The following is a 25,228-nucleotide window of genomic DNA, read 5'->3' on the forward strand; positions in this document are numbered from 1 at the left end:
AGTAACTAATAACCTCCCCAAACAGAAAGCACCAGGTCCACATGGGTTCAATGGTGAATTCTATCATACATCTAAGGAGGAAATTATACCACTTCTCCACGGTCTCTTTCAGAGGATAGGAGGAAAGGGAATGCTCCCTAACTCATTCTTTGAGGCCAGCATTAACCCTGATACCAAAACCAACAATGACGGTATAAGGAAAGAAAACTCCAGACCAATATCTGCCATGAATGTAGATGCAAAAATCCTCAACAAAGTACTAGCACATTGAATCCAACAACATATGAGAAGAATTACATACCATGACCAAGTAGGATTTATCCAAGGTATGTAAGGCTGGTTCAACATTGGAAAATCAATGTAATCCATCACATCAACCAGCTAAAAAAAAAAGGAAAATCACATGGTCGTATCAATAGATACAGAAAAAGCATTTGACAAAGTGTAACACGCATTCATGATTAAAACTCTCAGTTACCTACATGACCAATTTAGGACTTCCTGCCAATAAAGTTGATGTTGTACCAATGGGTAAATTATAAGAATAGATAGGATAAATATCTAATCCACCCATGGCTCAGAATTTTAGAAACAGTGCTCATGATACACTCGGTTCACAAGTACTCCTGTATGTGTGTGTTTATATACACATTTCCATTTTGCTGATACTATCCTGGTATCATTATTCATGCACTATGTCATTGCCCATTGAGTTACTCAGTGTTCCTAATGTATAAATGTCTGTACAATGAATTCCTATCAGTGGAAATTTTGGAACTTTTAGACTAACTGGTGTGTGTTTTTCCACATTATAATTGGAATTGTGTACTGTTTCCCCTTTGCCATTGGTTTTCTGGGAATTATTTATTTGCAGCAATCATCCTTAGACAACCGAGAGAAATTACATATCCTGGCTTACCTGGGATAGTCCTGGATTATGCCTGTTGTAATTGTGTAATCGTTAATAATGCTTGCTCCCTCTTACTCTTAAAAATGCCCCATTTCAGGCTTCCCTGGTAGAGCATTGGTTGGGAGTCTGCCTGCCAGTGCAGGGGACACGGGTTCGAGCCCTGGTCCGGGGGGATTCCACATGCTGCAGAGCAACTAAGCCCATGCACCACAACTACTGAGCCAGCGCTCTAGAGCTCACGAGCCACAACTACTGAGCCCATGTGCCACAACTACTGAGCCAGCGTGCCACAACTACTGAAGTCCACGTGCCTAGAGCCCATGCTCCGCAACAAGAGAAGCCACCGCAATGAGAAGCCTGCACACCACAACAACTCTCATTGCAACTAGAGAAAGCCCGCGTGCAGCAATGAAGACCCAATGCAGCCAAAAATAAATAAATATATATATATATTTTTTAAAAAGGTCCCATTTGGACAGTAAGTTATGTGGTGCCTCAAGACCTAACCAGTTTTTCTTCTCTTTCACGTGACTCGTGTCCTACTACTCTTAACAAGAACTCCTATCTTCTGTTGTAAGCAGCTCGAGTCCCTCTTGGGTTAGTGGTTTTATTATGCTTCACTTTATTGCACTTCGCAGATATTGTGTTTTTTACAAAGTGAAGATTTGCGGCATCCCTGCATCGGTCAAGTCTACTGGTGCCATTTTTCCAACATCATAACTTTTTAATTAAGGTATGTGCAGTTGACCCTTGAACAATGCAGGGGTTGGGGTGCCAGCCGCTGAGCAGCTGAACATCTACATATAACTTTACAGTCCTTTGTACCCATGGTTCTGCACCTGCAGGTTCAACCAGGGGGACCCTGCAGTACTGTAGTACCTATTTAGTGAAAAAATACCTATTAGTGGACCCGCACAGTTCAAACCCGTGTTGTTCAAGGGTCAAGTATGTATTGTTTTTTTCAGACATAATGCTATTGTACACTTAAAAGGCTACAGCATAGTGCAGACATAAGTTTTATATACACTGGGAAACCAAAATATTGGTGTGACGATTTATTCGCTTTATTGCTATGGTCTGGAACTGAACCCAAAATATCTAGTAGGTAGCCTGTAGTGTGTGATTTAATAGAAAATCCTTGATAATTTGATATAGGATCCAAAGTGGAACTCCATCACATGAGGACGACTAAAGGGCACATGCTGAAACAGTGTCCACTGCGAAGGCCGGTGCCCCAAGTCCAGGGAAGGGTGGCAGCCTGGGGAGGGAGCACTGGGAACGGCCTTTACATTAACAGGGAACCTGCAGCCAGAACCGCCTTGGTGCTTAAAACTTTACAGATCTTACAGCAGAGCTTTTGAAAATATTTATGTTAGTTATAACCATAAACTGATTTTGAGATAGTTTGTCCTCACACAGCTTATGAAGGAGGTTTTTCTTCCTGAGACATTACCCACAGATCTGTGGCCATGGAGCCCCGAATGTGGCTGTTTTATGCACAACTCTGATGAAATATTTAAAGATCTGTTAACAAGGATTAAAGCCCTAGGGATGCTGTTAGAAACTTGGCATTTTTATTTCTTGCAAGAATCCTGTGGAAAAAACATATCTTAATGGGAAAAACTAATTGTATTTGTTAAAACAGTAACCATAGAAATAGAGAAGTGGAAACTTATATAGATGTATTTATCACAAATGGAAACATTTGGAGTTGAATGTCCTCTGCATTATGCCCTCAACCACGTTTCTCTTGGACTCATTGTCTTACAAAATTTTCTTTAAAAGTCTACGCTTTTAAAAAATTAAGTTATTTTGATTGCTTTGGCTATAATTGTGAGTTTGATGGCAACTTCAGTTGATTAACAACTTGTTGCCATGGTGACGCACTAAAGAGGTATTTCAAAAATTTTTATCCAAAAACCATCTTCAGCAGAATAATCTAGGATGTGTAGTTTTAAAAAAAGTGATTTCCAGGCATTATTCCTGACATCCACTCCCCCAGCCGCAAATTCAGGTCCTGGCAGGGGCAGGGAAAAGTTGGTATTTTGCTCATTTCTAAATTTTGAAAACCACTGTCCAAGAAATACGATGAATTGGGCAGTGGCCTTGAAAAAGAAAGAATTTTAGAATAGCTATAGTGAAACTATTTTCCAGTTTAATGATTAAAAGTTTTTTTCGATAATACTTATTATAGGAACGGACTAGATGAAAGATGAAGCAGCTGTATTTGTGAAAAAGCAGATGAGCTTTGGGGGCAGTTAGCAGGGAAGGAAACGGAGCTAATTTTCCAAGAGTGGGAAGGAATGTAGGGGCAACAGTTCCAGCTACAGAGCAGTAGCTCAGGGGAGTCAGGGTTTTCAAATCACGATCAGTGACTTGGAAATGCCGGGCACATTTCTTAACCCCTGTGTATCTATGTCAAACAGAGCTAATATGCAGCTAGGGTAGTTTTTTAAAGTATAATTACTCAACCATAAAAAGGAACGAAACTGGGTCATTTGTGGAGATGTGGATGGACCTAGAGTCTGTCATACAGAGTGCAGTAAGTCAAAGAGAAAGACAAATATCATATATTAATGCATATATTTGGAACCTAGAAAAATGGTACAGATGAACATATTTCCCGGGCAGGAATGGAGACGCAGACATAGAGAACAGACCTATGGACACAGGGAGGGAAGGGGAGGGTGGGACGAATTGAGAGAGTAGGATTGACATATATACACTACCATGCGTAAAATAGATAGCTAAGTGGGAACCTGCTGTAAAACAGGGAGCTCAGCTCTGTGCTCTGTGAAGACCTAGATGGGTGGGATGGCGGAGGGAGGTCCAAGAGAGAGGGGATATGTGTGTGTGCATACGGCTGATTCACTTCACTGTGCGGCAGAAACTAACACAGCATTGTAAAGCAATTATACTCCAATTTAAAAAAAAGGTATATTCACTTTTTTATTGCAATTCTTTTCCTTCATGGTCCCTCCGTGTCAGTTCTTGTCCGGATAGACACATAAGCAGATTGGCTCAACATGGAATTAATGTTTAATGTGTGAAAGTATAGGTAGTTCTGGACAGCAGTCCCGTGTTATTCCATGTTGCTTTGTTTCGTTAATGAAAATGCCTTTTTATATTTTTAAATTAACTTTTATTGGAGTATAGTTGCCTTATAATGTTGTGTTAGTTTCTGCCCTACAGCAAAGTGAATCAGTTATACGTATACATACATCCACTCTTCTTTAGATTTCCTTCCCAGTTAGGTCACGACAGAGCATTTGAGTAGAATTCCCTGTGCTATACAGAAGGTTCTCATTAGTTATCTATTTTATACATAGTAGTGTGTATATGTCAATCGCAGTCTCCCAATTCATCCCACCCCCTTTTCCCCCCTTGGTAACCATAAGTTTGTTTTCCACATCGGTGACTCTGTCTCTGCTTTGCAAATAAGTTCATCTGTACCACTTTTCTAGATTCCACATATAAGCAATATTATACGATATTTGTCTTTCTCTTTCTGACTTAACTTCACTCTTGTATAACAATCTCTACATCTATCCGTGTCACTGCAACTGGCAGAAAATGCCTTTTTATATTTTAAAAATGTAATTTACCTCTGCTACAATAGATTCTTAGATAGAGTGTTCCCAAATAGCCTCACAATTTTTATTCTTGGATGGTTCTCTCAGTAAACTGTTCTCAGCTTAAATCTGGCTTTGCCGTTTACTGGCTGTCTGATCTCTTCTCTGCAAACCTCCTAAAAGGTTCCTTTTCATCATCTATGAAAACAATGTTTAGTGGTCATTAAATGAGAATATATATATATATTACAACTATGCCTGGAATATGTAGGCCCACAGCAAAAGTGAATCCCTTTGCCTTACCAGACATGCCTGCTCTTAGACTGTGGAGTGTTTTGAAGGCGCGATACGAGCATTCTTGTCCTTCCCTGAATAGATGTCTGTCCTCACTGCTATTCCTGTGTCCCCCACCCGATCCACAGCAGAGCTCTGCATCATTGGAAGCAAGATTTACTGTGGTCTTATTAGCACCACTAGTTATGAGTAATGGGTATTGGAATAATATATGAAAACTCGGTTCTTCTTTCTAGAATGAAATTTAAGTCTAAGTCTAGTTAACTGAAAATGTATTCATTTAAAGGTAGACAGGTTCAGGTGCAGTAGAGCCTCTTCCTAAATAAGTTCACATCATACCTATAAGTGCTTATAATTCATTCACCATAAGCCTTTAAAAATAGATTTGAGGCCTCTGACAATAAAATACACATATCCGGTAAGGCTGTTAAAATGGAAATTAAACATTTTAAAACCATATAGCAGGAGCAAACAAGTATAACAATCACTTAGGCTAATAAAACTGTTGTGATTGAGCGTTAAATTTAGCTCCTCTCTTCCTTGACAGATAAATAACTGCTTATTTTCCAACTGCCCGAAGGGGCAGCGAGGAGTGATAATTACCGTCGCGCATCTTACTCAGCTGATGGTTTTCGAGGTGTGACAGTGTGTGAGCCAAGGTGCCAGGAGTCTTGAGGGCGGCAGGATGACGGAGGCAGAGTGGCCAAGCTCCGGGGTCCAGGGAAAGTCCCCGGTGTGGGTTCTGGATGGTAAATGATGAGGCAAAGCCAGAAGGACAGTACCAGTCCAGATGATGGCCAGCTACGAAGGATTCGCCCTTGGTTTTTTATATGCTGATCTAGTGCTTAAGTGTCCAAGTTATTTTACCAGCCATTTGATAACTAATGCATATAGTGGTAATACCATCAGGAAGCATCACTGTCTGTTTAAGGATAAGAACTTGAGACAGGGGCCAATTTGATTTTTTGACCTTTGTTTTCCAGTTTATCAAAATCTGAGCAAGAAGGCTCTCTATATTTACTTAGCTTTATGCAAACCCAAATACGTGAAAAATCATAAATGTATGAAATACAGTGCTGGAGATGATTTGGTTTTCAAAATTATTCTTTGCTTTACAAAAGGACTCTTTGTAAATATCCTTAAAGTGCCACTCTCCTTCAGTAACAGGACCATCTGGTTAGAATTCTTAAAATTCGATTTTCCTCCAAAGTTATGAAGATCCAAAGATATGAAAATATCTTTCATAAAGACACATATGAATACAGAATTTGGTTATATATTCCAAGTTTAGATGGCCCTTGTAAGGGAGGGTGCCTCATATCATTGGATTAGGAAGGGGTATTTCAAATTTCTGCTGTTTTCATTGTAAGTAATTACATACAGCCTTGGAAAGAATAATATTTCTTAATGAACATAAGGGGAAAATGTTGAATAGAGTACATAAAAAATCATTTCTATCTGCTTTCAAAACATTTTTTAAGATATTATCTTTTTACTGTTTCCGTTTTAGACCTAAAGTCCACAGTAGGATTCCCAGGTTCGGGTCCAATAGCTGAAATAGAAAGGCCTTGCTCTCCTGTATGCAGGATCTGGCTGGAGCGCTTGACCTGCCTTGTTTGTGTTTAGAGGTGGTTTCCTTGCTTTTGAAACATAAACAATTGCATTGCAAAATTAAAAGAGAAGGACATTGAAAGGGTTGAAAAATTAAAGCTTGAGAAAATTATCTCTTTCTCCTTCACTACATTATACACACTGAACATAAACTTCTGTCTACTGGTAAATCCAAAGCAGCAGCTGTCATTCTGGAAAGGATGCCAGTTTTGCCCTTTCACAGCTGGACTGCTTAGTTGCCTGGTACTGGCAGTCACATGCAGTTTGGCTGTGTCCAGAGTGCTGAAATGTCACCATAAATAAATATAGTACCAGATTGGAACAGCCAGCCCTGTATGACAGCAGCTGAATGTAGAAATATTTTAATTGTTAATAGCTCTATTGAGAGATAATTTACAAACAGGAAAATGTACAGATTTTAGGTGTGGATTTTGATGAGTTTGAGAAATGTATATCCTATATAACGACCACCCCAATCAAGATTTGGAACGTTTCCAATGCCACAGAAGGTTCCTTTGTGCTCCTTTGTGGTCAGAGCTGCTCCCCGCCCCCTTCCAGACAGCCAGGCCTTTCTGTGACTGTTGTCAAGCTTCGCATCAACGGAAACACACAGTGTGCACTCTCCTGCGCCTGTCCTCTGTGCTCAACATGGTGTCTGTTTGACTGATGCATGTTCATGTGTGAATCAACAGTTCATCCTTCTATATTGGTGACAGTGGTCCTTGTATGCATATACCACACTTGTTTGTGAATGGATATTCACCTGGGGTTGGGCATTTAGGTTGTTTCCAGCTTTGGCTGTTCTGAATGAAACCGCAAGGCATACTTGTTCACAGGGCTTTGTATTTTCATCTGTTTTGGGTGGAATTTCCAGGCATCGCAGAGTAGGCACATATTTAGATTTACAATTTAACGTTAGTAAACCATTTCTAAAAGTGATTGTACAATTTTACCGCCCCACTGACATTGTATGAATGTTCTGGGAGCTCCACAGCCTTGCCAGTAATTGGCGTTGTCAGTCATTTAATTTATGGTGTGTAATGGCTGGTCATTTTGGTTTCTCTTATGAATAAGGATGTTGAGGATTTTTTAATCTGCTTATTGACCATTCATGAACCTTTTTTTCCAAGAACCTTCATGTCTTTTACCCATTATTTATGGGGTTGTTAAGTCTTTTCTAAGGTAAATGTATTACAAATGCCTATGGCTTCATTTTCCTTTTTATTAATGGTGATTTTGAAGAACTTAAGTTTTTTATTATGATGACAATTGAATTTATCAGTTTATTCATTTATGGGTAGTGCTGTTTTTATGTTAAGAAATTCTTGACTATCTTACTATTATCAAGATTTTATCTTAAGTTTCTTCCTGAGTTTGATAGTTTTACCTTTTATGTTTAGGTCTGTAATCCATTTCAGACTAATTTGTACGTGGGGTGTGAGGTAGTTGTCAGCGGGTTCATTTTGTTTTCACAAGTGGATATCCAGTGGGTCTAGTACCATTTGTTGAAAAGACTGGCCTTTCCTTATTGAATGCCCTTGTTGTGCTTGTTGAAGAGCAATTGACTGTATATATATATATGTCAATATATGTACACTATTCTGTTCCAAAAATATATTTGTCTATCCTTATGCCAGAACAACACTGTCTCAAGACTGTGGCATTACAGTAAGTGTAGAGCTCAGATAGAATGGATTTTCCTACTTTGTTCATTTTTTTTCCAAAATTGTTGTTCCACCTGGTAATATTTACTTTCAGGCTGAAATACTTCCTGCAATATTTCTTGTAGTGCAAATCCTCAGGTGATTACTTTTTCAGCTTTTTCAGTAAAATAAAATTCCTTTATTTTACTCCTTTTTGAAGGATATTTTTATAAAATGTAAAATCTTAGGTTGACAGTGTTTTTCCTCTCAGTGCTTTGACGGTGTCATTTCATTGTCTCCGTGCCTCTGCCGTCTCTGATGAGAGGTTGGCTGACACTCCTGTCATGGTTCCTCTGTATGTAATTTGTTGTGCTTCTCTGACTGCTTTCAAGATTTTTTCCTTTGTCTTTCATTTTCAGTAGTTTGACTATGATTTGCCTAGTTTTTTTTTTTTCCTTTTTATTTTGCTTGGGTTTTGCTGTTCTTCTTAAGCTTACAAATTGGCATTTGGGGCCAAAATAGGGAGATTTGTTGACATTATTCTTTCAACTTTTATCTTGTTTGGCCATTATTTATGCTCCATGTTCACCTCTCCTTCTGGACCCCAAATACCGATACATGTATGTTAGACCAGTTGATATTATCTCATAAGTACTTGGGCTCTTTTCATTTTTTAAAATCTTTTATTGTGTATACTTGAGATTAATAATTTCTATGAATCTGTTTTCATGTTCACTCACCTTTTTATCCTGCCAGCTACAGTCTGTTAAGCCCATCCAGAAACTTTTTGATTTTGGTTTTCATTTGTAGAATTTCCATTTGTTTCTCTTTTATAGTTTCCATTTCACTGCCCAGATTCCCTATCTGTTCCCTCATCAAGACCATTTTTCCTTTAAACTCTTGAACCTATTTTGATAGCTAAAGTCCCAACAACAAATAGATGTTGTCTGCTAGCTACAACATCTGGGTCAACTCAGGGTCTCTTTCTATTGACTGCTTTAAAAAAAAAAATGAGTATGGCTCACATTCACCTGATTATTTGCATGTCTAATAAATTTTTATTCTACATTGGACATTATGAATGATACAGTGTACAGAGTTGGGAGTATTTGTCTTCCTTTAAAAAGGGTAGTTTGTTTTATCAGACAGTTAATTACTGGCGGTTTCTTAATCTTGTTGAGGCTAATTTTAGCCTTTTTTAGGGCTGGTCTAGAGTAGCCCTTATGTAGGACATGGTTTTGACTCCGACACTATGGAGTTCTTGGTGTCTCGGTCAAATTCTCATGGTATTATTGAGTCCTCTCCACTCTGGTCTCTCTGCTCTCCCAGGGATGTGTGTCCTCTAGTGTCTTTGTCTCACTCTCAGCTCTGTATCAGCTGCTCTCTGCTTGGCTTCACCAAGTCTCACCTTGCACATGTGCAGTCCAGGCCTTGGCCAAGGTCCTGTGAGTAGCCCACCTAGACTTCTGGGGTCCCCTTCTTGGAGCTCTGTCTTCTCCAGTCTTTGTCCTCCAATTTCCAGCTGCTTCCTCAGCTCTGAACCGTAATCTTTGTCTCCTCAGCACAACCCAACTCCTTTTTTATGTTTCTCCTCCCTGTGCTGCTGGGAGGAAATGGTCTCCAGGCTGACATTTGGGGCTCATCTTGGTGCACTTAGGGATCACATTTCTGTGCTGCCTCTTGTCCAGTGTCTGAAATCACCACTTCGTATATTTTGTCCAGTTTTATAGTTGTTACTCTGTCATGTGCAGAAGCCTCAGTGTGGTAGAAGTATTGTTTTGAACGTTGTTCCTAAGATTACTGGTTCTCAAACTTAAGCTTGCATCAGATGCATCCGGAGGACTCGTTTACACAGAGACCCTTAGGCCCCATCCTTTAGTATTTCTGATTCAGTAGGATTGGATTGGGGCCTGACAATTTGCATTGTCCAGGTGATAACTGATGCTGCTGGTCTGGGAACCACACTTTGAGAACCACTTACTTGGAAAGATGGATCTTGAGAAAAAAATGTTGGGATTTTATTTGGCACTTACTGCATACAATTTTACCTTTCTTTTGGGGGGTGGGTAATAATACTTAATAACGCTATACATCTTGCTCTTTTCATTCAAAGTATGAATTAATGAGGATTTTTTTTTGCACTGAGAAGGATAGATTCTCCGTTTAATTGATAGAAACAGAAAATACACGAGAGAATAAGTAAAGTTATTTAACAATGAAATACTACCATTCTTTTTTTTTTTGCTTTCACAAATAAATTTGATTCTTTCAAGTTATGAAACTTGTAAAACATGGAGTGTGATAAGTTTCAGAAGTAATTGCTTTTTGATTCAGAAATTGGGTTTTATTTTAATTATTCTCAGACTTATTTGTATATATGTGAAGTAAGTGTATGTGTGTGTGTGTGTGTGTGTGTGTGTGTGTGTGTTTTGTAGGTGAGATGTGAAACAGTGATAACCAGTAGGCTTGCTGGACCGGGCTCTACCTTGTCGTGTCCTCAGGTTTCCTGACAACTTACACTTCATCCTTTAATAGCTGTTAAGATAGCTCTCAATCCTTCTACCTTAGCAGCACATATTATCTGCCTTCTTGGCCTCTTGGTGCAATGGCCCCATCTCTCATTTGTCAGGATTTTGACATTTATTGCTTCCTTTCACTCTACTCCATATATTTCCTGTCAGTGTAAGGTTTATACTAGTGTCAGATGGTGACTCTCATTGTTGAGGATGCTGACATTGTTCTTGCAGTGGCTGCAGAACAGGAAGTGTTCTCTCAACAACATCATAGAATATCTTAGATGGGAAAACAGATTCGTCCTATCCTTTCAAATTCGAATCAATCCTTGACAGGTTTTTTATTTCTTTATTTTTATAAATTTATTTATTTATTTTTGGCTGTGTTGGGTTCTCGTTGCTGCATGCGGGCTTTCTCTAGTCTCAGCGAGCGGGGGCTACTCTTCATTGCGGTGTGCGGGCCTCTCATTGCAGTGGCTTCTCTTTTTATAGAGTACAGGCTCTAGGCACGTGAGCTTCAGTAGTTGTGGCCCGTGGGCTCAGTAGTTGTGGTGCACGGGCTTAGTTGCTCCACGGCATGTGAGATCTTCCTGGACCAGGGATCGAACCCGTGTCTCCTGCATTGGCAGGTGGATTCTTAACCACTGTGCCACCAGGGAAGTCCCGACAGATTTTTTAATGTAACAACTTTTTAAATTTTTTGGAAAAATTGGTACAACAGCTTTTGGTGGTTAGCTTAGAAAGCTGTTTCATATCACAGTTTCAGTATTGTTTCAGCTGTAATGTGAGATTACAACAATTTTAATCTCAATTTCAGAGATATGTTCTCTAATATTTTGACACAGGCATAGTGATATACTGATTACTAAGTTCACATTTCCCACAGGTTCATTTTGATGGCTGGGACCACAAATATGACTATTGGATGGATACAGACAGCCCTGACATTCACCCAATCAGATGGTGTGATGTCACAGGTCATCCTCTGGAAGTGCCTCATCGTGAGTATCTTGCTCTTTGTGTTGTGGCTTTTTAAATACTTAGCCTGGAGCCTATCTTAATGCTGTTTATTTCATGTCATTATAAGTATTTTAAAGCTCAATATCACATAGGTGAATTGATTAATCAGCACTACAGCTACACTGAAAGCCAGTTATTCACAATTAAGCCTCAAAAGACATGCTCTATATAAATGAAGAGTTATCAACATTAAGGAATTATTTTGATAATGGTGTCTGGCAGAATCTTTGTTTTCCACATTTTTGTTTGGAAAACTGAGCCAGGTCTAAATCCATCTAATTTTGGCCTTCGCTTTTAGCTGAAGTACTTTTTGTTTTCTTAAACATCTTATCTTAATTGATTTTGTTTTATAGAGTAGGTTCAAAAAGTTTTAGAAGAACAGAAGTATTTTAAATTTCAACAATTAAAAAAATTTTAGTTGTAAAAATTGGAAAAAAGGCAACCTTCTGTTATATCGGTCTCTTCATTATTTCTGTCTTTCTAGGTACTTACAGTTAAGGAGGTAATTAACCATTCTAAATTCTAATAAACCTCGAACCAAAATATTTTATTCTTTCGTCTGCAGGATTCCTCTGATCAGATTAGGCTGACATGACTAATAACTAGTTTCAGACATTTTGCAAGCACTCTCTATCCTTATGTTTGCTTTGTTCCCCCACTGCTTCTGTTGTCCTCCCTTTGGTTTCTTGGGGTGAAGGTAGCCTTCTATCCTGTTAATGAGGATAAACCAGCCCAACGTGCTTGAACCTTAGATCTAAAAGGATTAACTGCGTCTTTGAAAGAGTTCCTTAACTTCTTTTAGAAATAAGGAGAATTACTGACTTAATAACTTGACAAACATTTTGACATTGTGCTAGATTCTTCAAAAGCTACACATGGATGAGGTGCAGGTCCTCATGTAACTTACAGTGCATTAGCAAGTGCAGGGTCAGCATACAGAGAATGTAAAACTGTGGGAACAAAGTCAGTTCCATAGAGGGGGGAAGGGTTAGCATATTTGCTCTGGGCTTTTTGCTGGTCCCACTTTCTGTTCTCCCTGATCTTGCATCCCATCTTGCCAGGGAGGTGTCTCCCCACCCACCAGCACGCACATTCTGTCCCTCATCCCAGTAAGCTTCTCAAGTAGGGATTTCAAGGGAGGTGGGCCCGGATCAGCGTTTCAGGTACAGAGACAGCTGTCTTCACTCCGCCTCACCCATTACCTGTTCCTTGGTCAGTCTGCCTACCTGGCTTCTCGACCCAAATGTCTCAGAAGCTTCGCAAAGTCTATGGATCGAACCTCAGCTCCATCCCAAGCCAAAAGCTTGTCTTTCTACCATAGCTGCTACTTGATTCCAAAGTTGCTGCTTCCCATGCAGTCATTCTAGACTGTGCTCCCTCCCTACCCCTCCCTCACCCCACACATACAGCCAGTCATCTAGTCTTGATGGTTCTCTTTCTTAATTTCTCAGAACCCATCTCTGACCCCTTCTTCCCCTTGCCAGTACCATTGCATTTGAGTTCTCATCATAGGTACAAATGGTTTGCAGAATATGGTCTGCAATTTGCTAGTTAGTGAGTCACACTGATCCCCCCAATCTAAAAATTCAGGCTCTAAAGGCAGGATTGCCTAGTGGTTGAGCGTGTGAAATCTGGAGTCAGAATGCTGAGATGTGAATCTCAGTATCACTGCTTTGCTTAGCTGTGTGATCTGTGCCTGTTTCCTCATCTAGAAAATGGAGGTGATATTAGTGTGTCAGTCTCATAATCTGTAATGATGAAATGAGATAAATTCGTGCATAACACCTCAAAAACTGCCTGGCCCACAGGATGTGCTCAATTAGTGTTAGCTGCTATCAGAAAATGATGTAACATTCTATAGATTTTCATTCTTACCTAAAACTATGTGAATTATTAAGGATTACAAAATTCAAAATTGTGCCAAAATGAATAGGTGACTAGAGTTTTCCAAATATTTAAATTAGTTTTTTCTTAAGTTAGGCTTTCATGTATTCCTGGCAATATTATATAAGACTCCTGTTTTGAGTATGTGCACTTAAGTAATTGGAATCCCTATTATTTGGGGGAATTGGATATCTTCAGTTGGTCATGATATTGTATTACTGCTGTGCTTGCTTTTTGGTTATAAATGTGTTTGTTTGGATTAATTATTATTAATGCAGTTTATTATAGGTTACTTGTTTAACCCTATTTTTTGTAATTATTCATATCTGCATCATTAGTCTTATTAATTTTTAAATACGTAGACTTTAAGACATATTCATAGTGTGGTTCAATATATATCATCCATGGCCCCATCATTAAAGCAAAAATACACACACACACACACACACACACACACAATCCTACTCCAGTATTTATTTGCCTACTTATTTATCACAGAATCTTTTTCCACTGGAAAGTAAAGACAAATGGCTTGTCTAGGTCCTCCAGCAAAACAAAATTTGACGGTCTAGTATTGATGTTGCAACAGCTTCCTAGCTATCTTGTCTCGTTTCTTTGCTGTCATAGTCTGTGTAAAACCCAAATCTAACCTCTTAGCAGTATCTTTAGACTTGAGACTCCTTCACGTGTACCAGGCCTGTCGCAGTCTGTCCTCTGCTCACCTCATGCCTTACCATTCCACCGTTTTCCACCAAGAACAGAATTACTTCATTTATACTAAACAGAATGACTCATAGTGCCTTGAACATTGGCCTCATCAGATTCTGAAGACAATACGTCAGCTACACTCTGCTCTCTGAACTTTGTTTACAGAAAGTCACACCCTGCAGTGGGTGTCAGACGCCTGTGTGGTGGGGAGCTGGCAGGGGCACTTGCTCCACAGTATGGACCATATGTAGCCTCTTCACTCCTGTCCCGTCTCTTGTGGGTGTATTTGTACAAACAACCACATCAAATCATCTTTTACTGCCCATGCTATTTTAAGTCAAAGCATTGATCTTATTTACTCATACAATTCAAACCAAATTTGTATGTCCAATATCTTTGATAATCAGATCAAAGTAATTAGTGGGTTGGCCAAAAAGTTCATTCGGCTTTTCCATAGCATCTTACTAAAAATCTGAACTAACTTTTCGACCAACCTGATACATTTTGTAAGTAGATCTATAAAACCACATAGAGCATTTTATCACATATGAGCAGATAAAGTCATCTTACCGACATTAATTTTCAGATATTTTAAGGTATTTTCAGATATTTTAACTTTCAGACACTGTTAGTACTCTGTTGTTTTACTTCTGTGATATTTATGGGATTCAACCTTTGCCTTCAGTGCTTTATTATATATAATATGATAGCTTTGTTGATCAAACATTGCAAAGACTACTAAACGTTTAGGGCTTGGAAAAAGGCTTAATTTTTATTGTAACTTATTTAATTTTGGCTGCATTGGGTCATCGCTGCTGCGTGCAGTCTCCCTCCAGTTGCTCACTCCCTGCCACGGTGCGCATGCCTCTCACCGCGGCAGCCTCACCCGTTGCGGAGCATAGGCTTCAGGTACGCAGGCTTTAGTAGTTGTGGCATGCAGGCTCAGTAGTTGTGGTTCGCAGGCTCAGTAGTTGTGGCTCGCGGGCTCTAGAGCGCAGTCTCCGTAGTTGTGATGCACAGGCTTAGTTGCTCCGCAGCATGCGGGATCTTCGCAGACTGGGGCACGAACCCGTGTCCCCTGCATCGGCAGGCGGACTCTCAACCACTGCGCCACCAGGGAAGCCCTCTCATGCACACTTTATTAGACTTAATTAAAATTTTGTTTTTCTAAATGAGTTTGTATCTATTTCTAATGTCATTCAATCAATATATTTATACTCACTGCAGAAACCAAGCCAAGATGTAGTACATGCTGTATAGCCCCATACTTCTGTAGAAGTGTTTGTGCAGTGTATTTTGGCCAAGACCATGATATTTAATAATTCATAATATTCAATCACAAAGGACAAATGTAAGTTCTTGAAAAGGTAACTGTGAAAAGCCTCTTGAGAGTGAAACTTGAATGTCCCCATTCAGCTGGGAAGAGCGCCAGCTTGTAGGATCAGGTGACGATGACTTCCTCTTAGCCTCTGTTACCAGCCAGGTGCTCACTGGCACTTCACCTTGTGTCCACTTCCGGATTGAGATCTCCTTTTCTTAGGCCATGCAGGCACAATTTTCCTGTTTTATCTGACATATAATCCTGCATGGTGGACTTTTTTTACAAGTAGAATCAAAATTAAATACTGAAGATTTAGCACTAAGGTGTCAGGATCTTTCTGTTGTGCTTTGCATTCCCTGAATGTCCTTAAAAAGATATAAAAATGTCAGAACCAAAAGCCCATGCCAACTTCAGGCAGCTACAGCATTGCCTTTTGGCAGTCTTTTTAGTCATAGCGTTTGGGAACTGTAATCCCAGTCACATTCAATGCTAAATTTGTTTAAATAGAGCTCATTTTCTTTTATTAGATTATTAATCATTTACCCACAAATCCACCAGGCAATGGGATGCCCGATGTTTTTTGCTTTGGAAATTTACCAAGCTTGAGAAGCAAGATGATAGACTTCAGAGTTCGAAAAACTTGGGTTTAGATTTCCATTCTGCTCTGACTGCCTGTTCCTTTGGGCGAGTTACTTCACCTCTGGGACTCGCAGGCTTGGGAGATGAAATGCCTTGACCACCATAATGCCTGCTGCTGGTTGTCTGGGCTCAGTGACCCCACAGGAAGGAGCAGGGCCGGGTGAAGAGCACAGGCACATTTGCTTCCTAGGCCGCCCTTTCTCTTCATTGATCCAGAAAATTGGGAGTTGACTTTACTTCCTAAAGCTTAAACAACCAGTATGGTTCTTTGTTACAATTGCACTGTCCGTAAAGGGGTTGCTGATCTCTGAGCGAATTTGGAATGACATGTAGGACAGTTTGAAAAATTTAGAATGACTGACTTAGACTTAAGAAAAGCAGGCCCTCGGGGCTTCCCTGGTGGCGCAGTGGTTGAGAGTCCGCCTGCCGATGCAGGGGACACGGGTTTGTGCCCCGGTCCGGGAAGATCCCACATGCTGCGGAGTGGCTGGGCCCGTGAGCCATGGCCGCTGAGCCTGCACGTCTGGAACCTGTGCTCCACAGCGGGAGAGACCACAACAGTGAGAGGCCCACGTAATGCAAAAAAAAAAAAAAAAGAAAAGAAAAGAAGGCCCCATAAGCCCCATGAAACTATGAATGAAAGAACTTTGCTGTTCTTTAAAATAAAAATCTGTGAATATGTTTTGCACCCAGTTCCAATGTGTGTGTGGGTTTTTCACCCACATCAAGCAATTCTCTGACACCAGCCAGGTGTCCCACGGTTCAGCTCAAGTCTAATACTGTTTACTGGAGGTTAGGGCTCAGTCCTACATGACTGCCCCCCCATCCCCATCCCCAGTTCACACACCAGTCACAAGTCCAGGTGGTCAACCTGTGCTTCCGGGGGACTGGCTGTAGATCTGGAGGTTCCCACCACCCTCTCCTTAGGTTTGATTTGCTAGAGCGGCTCACAAAACTCAGAGGAACAGTTTACCCGCTAGGTCACTGGTTCATCATAAAAGGATCTAACTCAGGAACAGCCTGTGGAAGAGATGTGCAGGGTGAGGTCTGGGGGAGGGGTCAGAGCTCCCCTGCCCTCCCCAGACCCCACTCTCCCCCAGTCTCCAGGGTTTCGCCAACCTGGCCATCCTTTGGGGTTTTTGTGGAGGCTTCATTACGGAGGCACGACTGATTAAATCATTGGCCATTGGTGATGGAACTTGACTTCCAGCTCCTCTCCCCTCCCTGGGGTCGGGGCTCAGGTTGGACTGGAAGTCTGGAAGTTCCAAAGCTCTGATGATTGGTTCTCCTGGCCACCGGCCCCCATCCCTCCATGCTTTCCAAAAGTCACCTCATTAATGTTAACAGAAGACACAGGAAATTCCAAGGACTTTAGGAGCTCTGTGCCAGGACAGGGATGAAGACTCAGTACATACTTCTTATTATAACTCACGATAGCAGCCGTAAATGTACACCACTAGAGACATGAAGTTATTCTCACTGTCATCCGGTAGCTTTCTGGTTGTTGGACAAGACGCATGTCAGCAGCTCTCCTCTGCGCTTTCCCCAGTCAGTCGGCACAGCTTGCAGCTCCTTCACGCCCAGTGTGGGCTGTGGCCCTGTCCTCTGTCCTCCGGTCTGCTCCTGCCTCTCTCCTTAGTCTACAGGGGTGGCTCCTTGGCCTCTGGGTGGGCTCTGCGTTCCTTGTGCCCAGTGTTTATGCCACAGCATTTGGGCGGAAGGTGAAGTTCTTTGCAGTCAAGGGTCAACTCCTCTCCAAAGCTTTGTCTGATGTCCTCAGGGAGATGCGTTGTCTCCTCATCCTCGTCATCCCGCAGGATTTTGACCTCTGTTCTGTTGTGTTACAGTGACATTCTTCTTGCCGCCCTCCTGCCCTGGAGTCCTCACCTGGGGGCCCTCACTTGGAGGCCCCTGGAAGCTCCCGCCAGGGTTTTGGCTCTTGTCCCTGCTCGCTCTCAACTGAAAAAATAACGCACAACACGAGAGTTGTGAGTTAAGTTTTATTTGGGGCAACATGGGGACTATAGCCCAGAAGACAGCATTTCAGAAAGCTCTGAGAAACTGTTCCAAAGATGTAGGGGGAAGGTTGGTATAGATGTGATTTTGGTGAAGGGTGAAGCGTGCAACCAAGCACATATTTTTTGCAGAAGGTTACTGCTAGTGACAAGGAGCAGACGTCACCATGAAGGATTTTAGTGCTTTTCTAGACACAAGGAGATAAAAGAGTTGGGCTCATAAAATCAGCTCCCGAAAATATCTAACTATCTGAAGACCCATTGTGCCAGTTTTTCCCAAAGCACACAGTTCGCCCTGAGCTCGTTTCAGGGGGTGTAGAAGGTCAGCAGCTACAGCGGCTCGTGGTTTAATCCTCGTCGAGGTAGATGGCAGCTGCCAGTTGGTAGCTGGCATCGCCCAGCCCGCCGCCCTGGCCCTGGCACTGCCCGCAGCACACCAGCTGTGTGTCTCCGCTTGAGCCGCTGCCGTTCCTTGGCTTGCAGCTGTATGCCACCGCGTGCTACCTCCTGAGGCTCGCTCAGGTGTCCCCTCCCAGACGAGCCCCCTGCACCCTTTGGCCCTGGAGCCGCCTCTGTTTCTCGGCACAGTCCCTGTGCACCGACTGGTGTGATGTGCTTCTGTGCCTCTGTGCCCTCCGTCCTGCTTTCTAGAATAGCTCTCCCTGGCAGGCAGGGGCCGCCAGCTGCTGCTGGTCCCCATCGCAGGCTCATCCCGCCGCCACGAGCAGGCAGGCTCGGGCTGCAGACACAGGCTGAGTGGGGAACGGTGGCTCCCGGAGACCACGAGGTCTGCAGGGCAGGCTCTTTGTATCACTCACCTCTGCTGCTCTGACTGTTCACAGCTCTTGCAGGTGGTGGATGCATGTCAGAAAAATGCCTGTGACGGGGCCAGAGTCAAGTATGCTAATCAGCCACCTGGCCTGGCCCTCTGACCCTAGCTGACCTCCCCCGCCACCCCACCCCGTGGACCAGGATGGCTCGGCCCCATCCGCCATGCACAGTGGGCCGCTGAACGTTTGACCCATCTGTTTGTCATCTTCCTGACTCCCTACACTTTATAAATGTCATTTGTCTGTACTTATTTCACCCCCCTGCCCCTTCAGGCCTTGTTTTCAACACTCTTTTAGAAATCAGAGTTAAACAGAAGGAAATATTCAATTGCATGGAAAAGTTTTGTTCATATTTTAAAGTAGTAATAGAAATAATAAAATAGAAATATGACAGGTCCCAGTGCCTCTAATAAAGTAGATATAGCTGGAGGCAAAAGAATCATCGTTTAAATCAAATGCAGATTTGGATGCGCCACGTGGTAACCAATCGACGTTTCTCACCAGCGTTAAGTATAAAGTGTTTTTTTCTGAAATGACAAAGTACCAAGTGCCATCACAGGAACCGGTGGGGATGTGGGTGACATAGGGCCACCAGCCCTCCAGGGAGAGCATCTCCCGGCAGGTGACCCTCCCAGCAGACTGGACTGGCCTCTGTGCTGGAGCCGTGAATGCCCCATCCCAGCTTGAGAGGAACAAACCGCCCTCTCAGCAAGGGTACAGGACCCAGCAGGTGTAGGAGAGAGGTTTTGATTCTTATTCTCGGAAAGTTCCAGCCAACTAGGAAAAACGCTTTATCCTTGGGAGGCACCAACGATGTGGAGGTAGAACATAAACCTGCCAGAATCCTCTGAGCTCGTCAATCCCCCAGCCATCATTCAGGGCCTGGAGACGCAGTGGTTTGCCCACCTTGTTAGAGACAAAGGTGGGCCTCTGGCCCTGGTCAGAATGTTCTTCCTGACTTGGCTGAATCCACAGTGTGTACCTTTATAATCAGGTCAGGCTCCACTCCCGTTACCCCTCTTCAGGTGCGCTGTGGGTGGGGTGACCCAGCCGGTATGAGGTCCCAGCCATGGAGAGGCCTCTGGCAGTGCTGAGCCTGGGTTTCCAGAAAGGGACAGCAGCCTCTGTTTTGCAGCATCAGCAGCGTTGCAGGAGGCGTGATGGGAAGTGGGGGGCAAAACATAGAAATAGGTGACATTGCATCACAGCCTTATGCCTGGAGAGTCTTCAGTCAGTGTACATTGCTCATGAAAATCAGCAGCTCACAGGGTGTGCAGCTGCTTCTAGGGAAAAGGCTGGATGAGCCTCACTGATCCATAAAGAGGAATCCTTCTTGGGCCTTGGGGACTAGTAGCTTCACGCCCCAAGATACTGTGGTCTGGCTGTTTTCTCTAGTCCTCAACTCTCTCTTTACGTGGCTTTTGTATCCTGACCCCAGGCCTCTGCTTACCCTCCAGCCCTTTCAGAGACCCCGAGCTTCCTCACTAAGGCACGTATGAATGTCTGGGTCCCTTGCGATCCCACACAGGCTGTGCTGAAGCAGAAGGACAGCCTTGGGCTCATTAACTTGGCCACTGGCCACTGCTGCATCATCACCTTCTGCCACGTGGGATCTTGTCCTAGTGATGCACAGCCACTCCTTAGTATACCAAAGGAGGGCAGATAGCTGGCCCTCACCCAACCTTGTCTGGGGGCTCCCTATTCATAAATAAATGCCCACTTCAGCACCAGCCTGAGGAGGGGGTGGGATGAGACCAGAGGGGGAAATGAAGGAAGAGAGAGAGAATGTGAGGTGAACACACAACACCTCTGACCCTCTTGTCTTCCTTTCACCTCCCTGTGCTCCACTCACTCCTTTCTTTCCATTTCTTAAATGCAAATTCTTTCCACCCCAGGGCCTTTGCATACGCCATCTTCTCTGTCCAGAATGATCCATCTGCTCTTCTAAGATATGACTCTTTCCCACCCTTAGAGTTCATCTCAAATGATCCCGTCTGAGCAAGGCCTTCCCTGGCCACATTACCTCACTGTGATTTTCCATCTCACCACTCCCTTTGCTCCTCTGTGCATATCACAATATGTAATTACTCTAATTGTCTGTTTCCTTGCTTTCTGTCACTAGTCCCCATGAGACTGTCAGCTTCATGAGTGGAGTATCTGTCAGCATTTCCCCAGTGTCTGGCTTCCAATAAATATTTATCTGTTTATCCACTTCTCTCTCTAAGAGTTGGTTAATCACTTTTGCCAAAACAACAAGCATCTCGAGAGACCAGCCTGGGCTTTGGCCTGCAACCTTTATGGAGTGAGGTCTTGAGTAGTAGCTATGCAATTAGTCTGTTCAGGCCCTAGTAGGGGACATGTGAGCCAAACATCTCCCACAGCTAACAAAAGAATCTTTCATGAATAGGAAGTCGACAGGCAGAAAAAGGAGATTTCCTAGCTGGCGTCCGTGTCTGAGTAATCTTGTCATCGTTCTTCTTTAGCTTCTGCTTGATTTATGTTTGGAAGTAATTATGATGCTTGATTACAAAATAAACAAAACATTATTATGAAGTTAAAATGTATATTAATAGTAGTACAAACTACTATAAGAACATCTATAACCTTTATAACTTATGTTAAGGACCTTGGGAACATTGCTAATTTATTTAACTGTTAAACATAAATAAGCATAACAGAACATAACTTGATAGAAGATATAGCTCATTTTTATTCCATTTAGTTCATTACCTAGCAGGTGTATAAATACGACAGAATGAATCATAAATACCGTACCATGTGGCCTGGCACATTGTTTATCCTGTTAAGTGAGATAAATGACTTAAATCTACATTAAAGAATAAATGATTAATAAAGCCCTCTTTGGGACCTTTGGGATTAGAAACATTTGGGACCCAATTTCAAATTGGGAATTAGAAAAGTTTTATTCTGTCAGAGATGGAAATTCACTTAGATTATAAAATAGGAGTTAATGCAGTTATAGCCCAGATATGGAATGATAAATATGATGATGGATAGATGTCTTTCCAAGGAAAAATTGAAGATGGTTAACTTAGCCAGGTAACAGCACATTTCCAATTTCATTCTGTTTTTTTTTTTTTTTTTTTTTTTGCGGTACGCGGGCCTCTCACTGTTGTGGCCTCTTTCATTCTGTTTTAAGGAGAATTTCATAAGGAATCTTTAGTACTCGTTCTGCCAAAATACAGCAAGCAAGTAATCAGCAGTTTTAAGAGTCCCTAAGTACTCATTGACTTGATAGACAATTACAGCATATTGTGTTAAAAAAAAAAAGTTAGCTATTTTAGAAGTCCCTAATTACAGATTTACATGATAGACTTACCAGGGAAAAATAATACATTCCAAAATGTACTTATAGTCTTAATGATATTAGTGTTTTAAATGTTCCTTGTTGAAGTGCTCATCTTGTATACTCTACCTGCTGGAGGGGTGAAGGCAGGATTCACTCACTTTGTTCTAAAGCTTGGTCTCTGGTGCCCTGTGCAGGTTACCTGCTCCCAGAAGCCACACGCTGTTCACAGCTGAGGTGTCCTGTGACCCGGTGGTCTTAGTTGTCCATTACAGATGCTGGTAGACTGTGTCTAAACAAGGTACATCTCTGAGCAAAGTCACTGGCACTGAAAACAAATGCACACTAACTCCTAAAAGTCATGGAATAACCCAGTGGTTTGACAGTGGGTGAAACGGGTCCTTACCCTGTTCCAGTTTATGAGTCACATCGGGCCACATTTGTGGATGTCAGCACATGGATGTCCACCTTTCAGGATTTCTCTGACAGAGTTGTCACCCTCTTCAGAAGACCATAATGCTTTCAAGAAAAGGGGACAAGATGCAATTATTATACTCCTATTCCTTTGGCCCCCTACAGGGCCTGATTGATGGGATCCTTGGGTGATTGACTGCCTGCCTGGAAATATGACTTGAGAGGGAAGGTCCTCCCTTCTTAGGGGGTAGTGTTTCTGTTGTCACTGAATGGAGGTTTACTTGGTATCACCAGTATACTGAGCGCTGTGCCAGGACTTGGAAAGTCCTTTGGGACATAGTTGTGCACTGGTGACCAGGATGACAAAGCTTGGAGGGAGAGCTGGCCCTGTTACCCGGTACCTCTGGGAGCCTTGGTGGAGGTCATGCAGGGCACTGCAGCGCTAGCTGGGCACCGGGATGCGGTGTGAGGAGAGAGAAATTCCTCCTCCCGAGATGCTTTCTCCTGTCCACACCTACTTCTTCTCTCACACTTAGGGCTTGGAGGTAGGTGAGGGCAACTCCACAGTTGCTTTAAAGACAAGCTTAGTGCTGTTAGCATCTTGGAGATGTTTTGTTCATTTGTCTTTCCTCGTATTAGAAAGATTAAAAAATACTTGTCCGTTTTATTTTATAAGTAGATAACATCTGTAAAGGACTCCATGGAATGATGATAGAATCAAATATTTTTCATGTAAAATAAACACTATATATTTGCATTATAAAAGAAGCTGTATGGAGATTATGGGTTTTGTTTTCCAGTTCACTCTGCATTTTAAGCAACCAAGAATCAAGAAGTTGAAAATTTATACACAAACCTAAAATTGAATGAATACTGCAAATGACAAACTTACAGAACTGAAAATATACAGAATTATTGGGTAACTAAGAGCCTTTGGCTTATACGTTACTTTTCATCCATGCTTTGATATTCATTTTAAGCCAGAAAGTAAAAATTAGAATTGTTTTCCTTGGCAAAAGAGCGAGTTTCACTTCACATGAGATCACTGTGATGATCAGAGAGGGCAGATCACCGGCCACTTCTTGGGCTAACAGCTCTCCGTGCCTGCACACCCGGCAGCCCGACCACAGACCTTTCCTCCACGCCCTGCTCCAGGGACCCACGCGTCTGGGAGCTCCTTGAGCCGAGGCTGCAGACGCACGGTCAGAGCTGCCCTAGAGCATTCTTTAGGATGCTCCTAACTTGACTGGCGTCATTCCTTCACAGACGTTTTCCCTCCGCACCATTATTTCTGTCAGCACCAAACAGTTGAAGGCACTGAGCGGGAGGACACAGCTGCTGACAGCATGCCACCTGGCCTTCTGCAGCCCTGACCCTCTCCTTCAGGACACCGTGCCCTTGAATCATCCTACATTCTCCTTACTGCTGGTTTACTTGGCTCTTTTCCTGGACATGAAAAACCTTTATGTCCTGAGGAATTGTAAAGCTGAGTAAAAGAAACGTGGTTTGGCAAGCTTCTGTTCTTCAGCGTGCGTTGTGTTTTCTAGCTTGGCAAGAACATCCTCCATCATTTTCTTTGAAGTCATCGTCCTCTTTTTCACGTCAATGGACCTGTTTTGTCATGAAAATCATCAGAATGGGAGGGGACTTTTTAAATATAATTCCTCTGACCAAATTTTATGCAATGCCAGGCATCCAGGGAAAATTTAGCAACACAGTGGAGTCACTTCTTATTCTAGGGGTAGCTTCTAAATTCAGCAAGTGAGGCAAAAAAAAAGTGTTCAGTCACAGTTACTGAAGAGTGTGTTTGTGTAAGGCCAGCACAGGGGGTTACCCTTCCATCAGCCAGCTAGACGGTCGGCAGGGTCGGGGAGGTGAGTGAGGGGTGAGAGGTGAGGGTCCTGTTGTGGGTACCACGTTGTGAACACCCGGGCCAGCATGAGCTGGGGCGTCTGCTCCCATTATGGGGAGCACGGGGCAGGGGGCTGAGGAGAGGAGTGGGGTCTCTGACTCCGAGCTCGTGCCCCTTCCCATATCCATCTGCGGTGGTCTGGTGTGATCACCCAGTGTTCATTCTGTTCATTTCAGGTGTGTGACGATGACTTTGACATGCGTGGCTACTCCTGCTGACTTTTAAAGCTAGGGATGGTTGATTAAGAAAGATTGTGTGTATAAACATATAAACGTTGAGATTATAGCAGTTACTTACGGGGCAATGTCGCAGAGGGAAAGGGCACAGATCTGCAAGCCAGGAGCCTTAAATTCTTGTCCGAACCGCCAAAATATGAGTTATGATCTAGCACAAATTATTTAAACTTCTAACCCTTTATTCCCTTCCTTGCAAAAATAACCAGATGGACTCGGTCCGTGGTCCCCAACCTGGGTGGGGAACACTTAAGATATAAGATTCAGAAGCTTGCCTCTGGAATTCTGACTTTGTGGGACCTGCAGATTTACATATTTGAACATCTCTGTGCCCCTTCCTCTGTCCTCTGGTGGACTCCCAGGCTCTTGGGATCCTGCCGTGTCCATGGTCTCTGACCAGGT

General features: G+C 42.6%; 1 protein-coding gene across 1 annotated transcript in view; it reads left to right on the top strand.

Moving 5' to 3' along the window:
• L3MBTL4 (L3MBTL histone methyl-lysine binding protein 4) overlaps positions 1–25,228 on the top strand; it is a 400,149-nt gene that overhangs the window by 111,263 nt on the left and 263,658 nt on the right. Inside the window, 1 exon segment of the mRNA XM_060118356.1 lies at positions 11,430–11,544. Within this exon segment, the coding sequence (XP_059974339.1) occupies positions 11,430–11,544 (115 nt within the window).

This window comes from Mesoplodon densirostris, chromosome 15 (assembly GCF_025265405.1).
Source record: "Mesoplodon densirostris isolate mMesDen1 chromosome 15, mMesDen1 primary haplotype, whole genome shotgun sequence".
Taxonomy (NCBI): domain Eukaryota; kingdom Metazoa; phylum Chordata; class Mammalia; order Artiodactyla; family Ziphiidae; genus Mesoplodon; species Mesoplodon densirostris.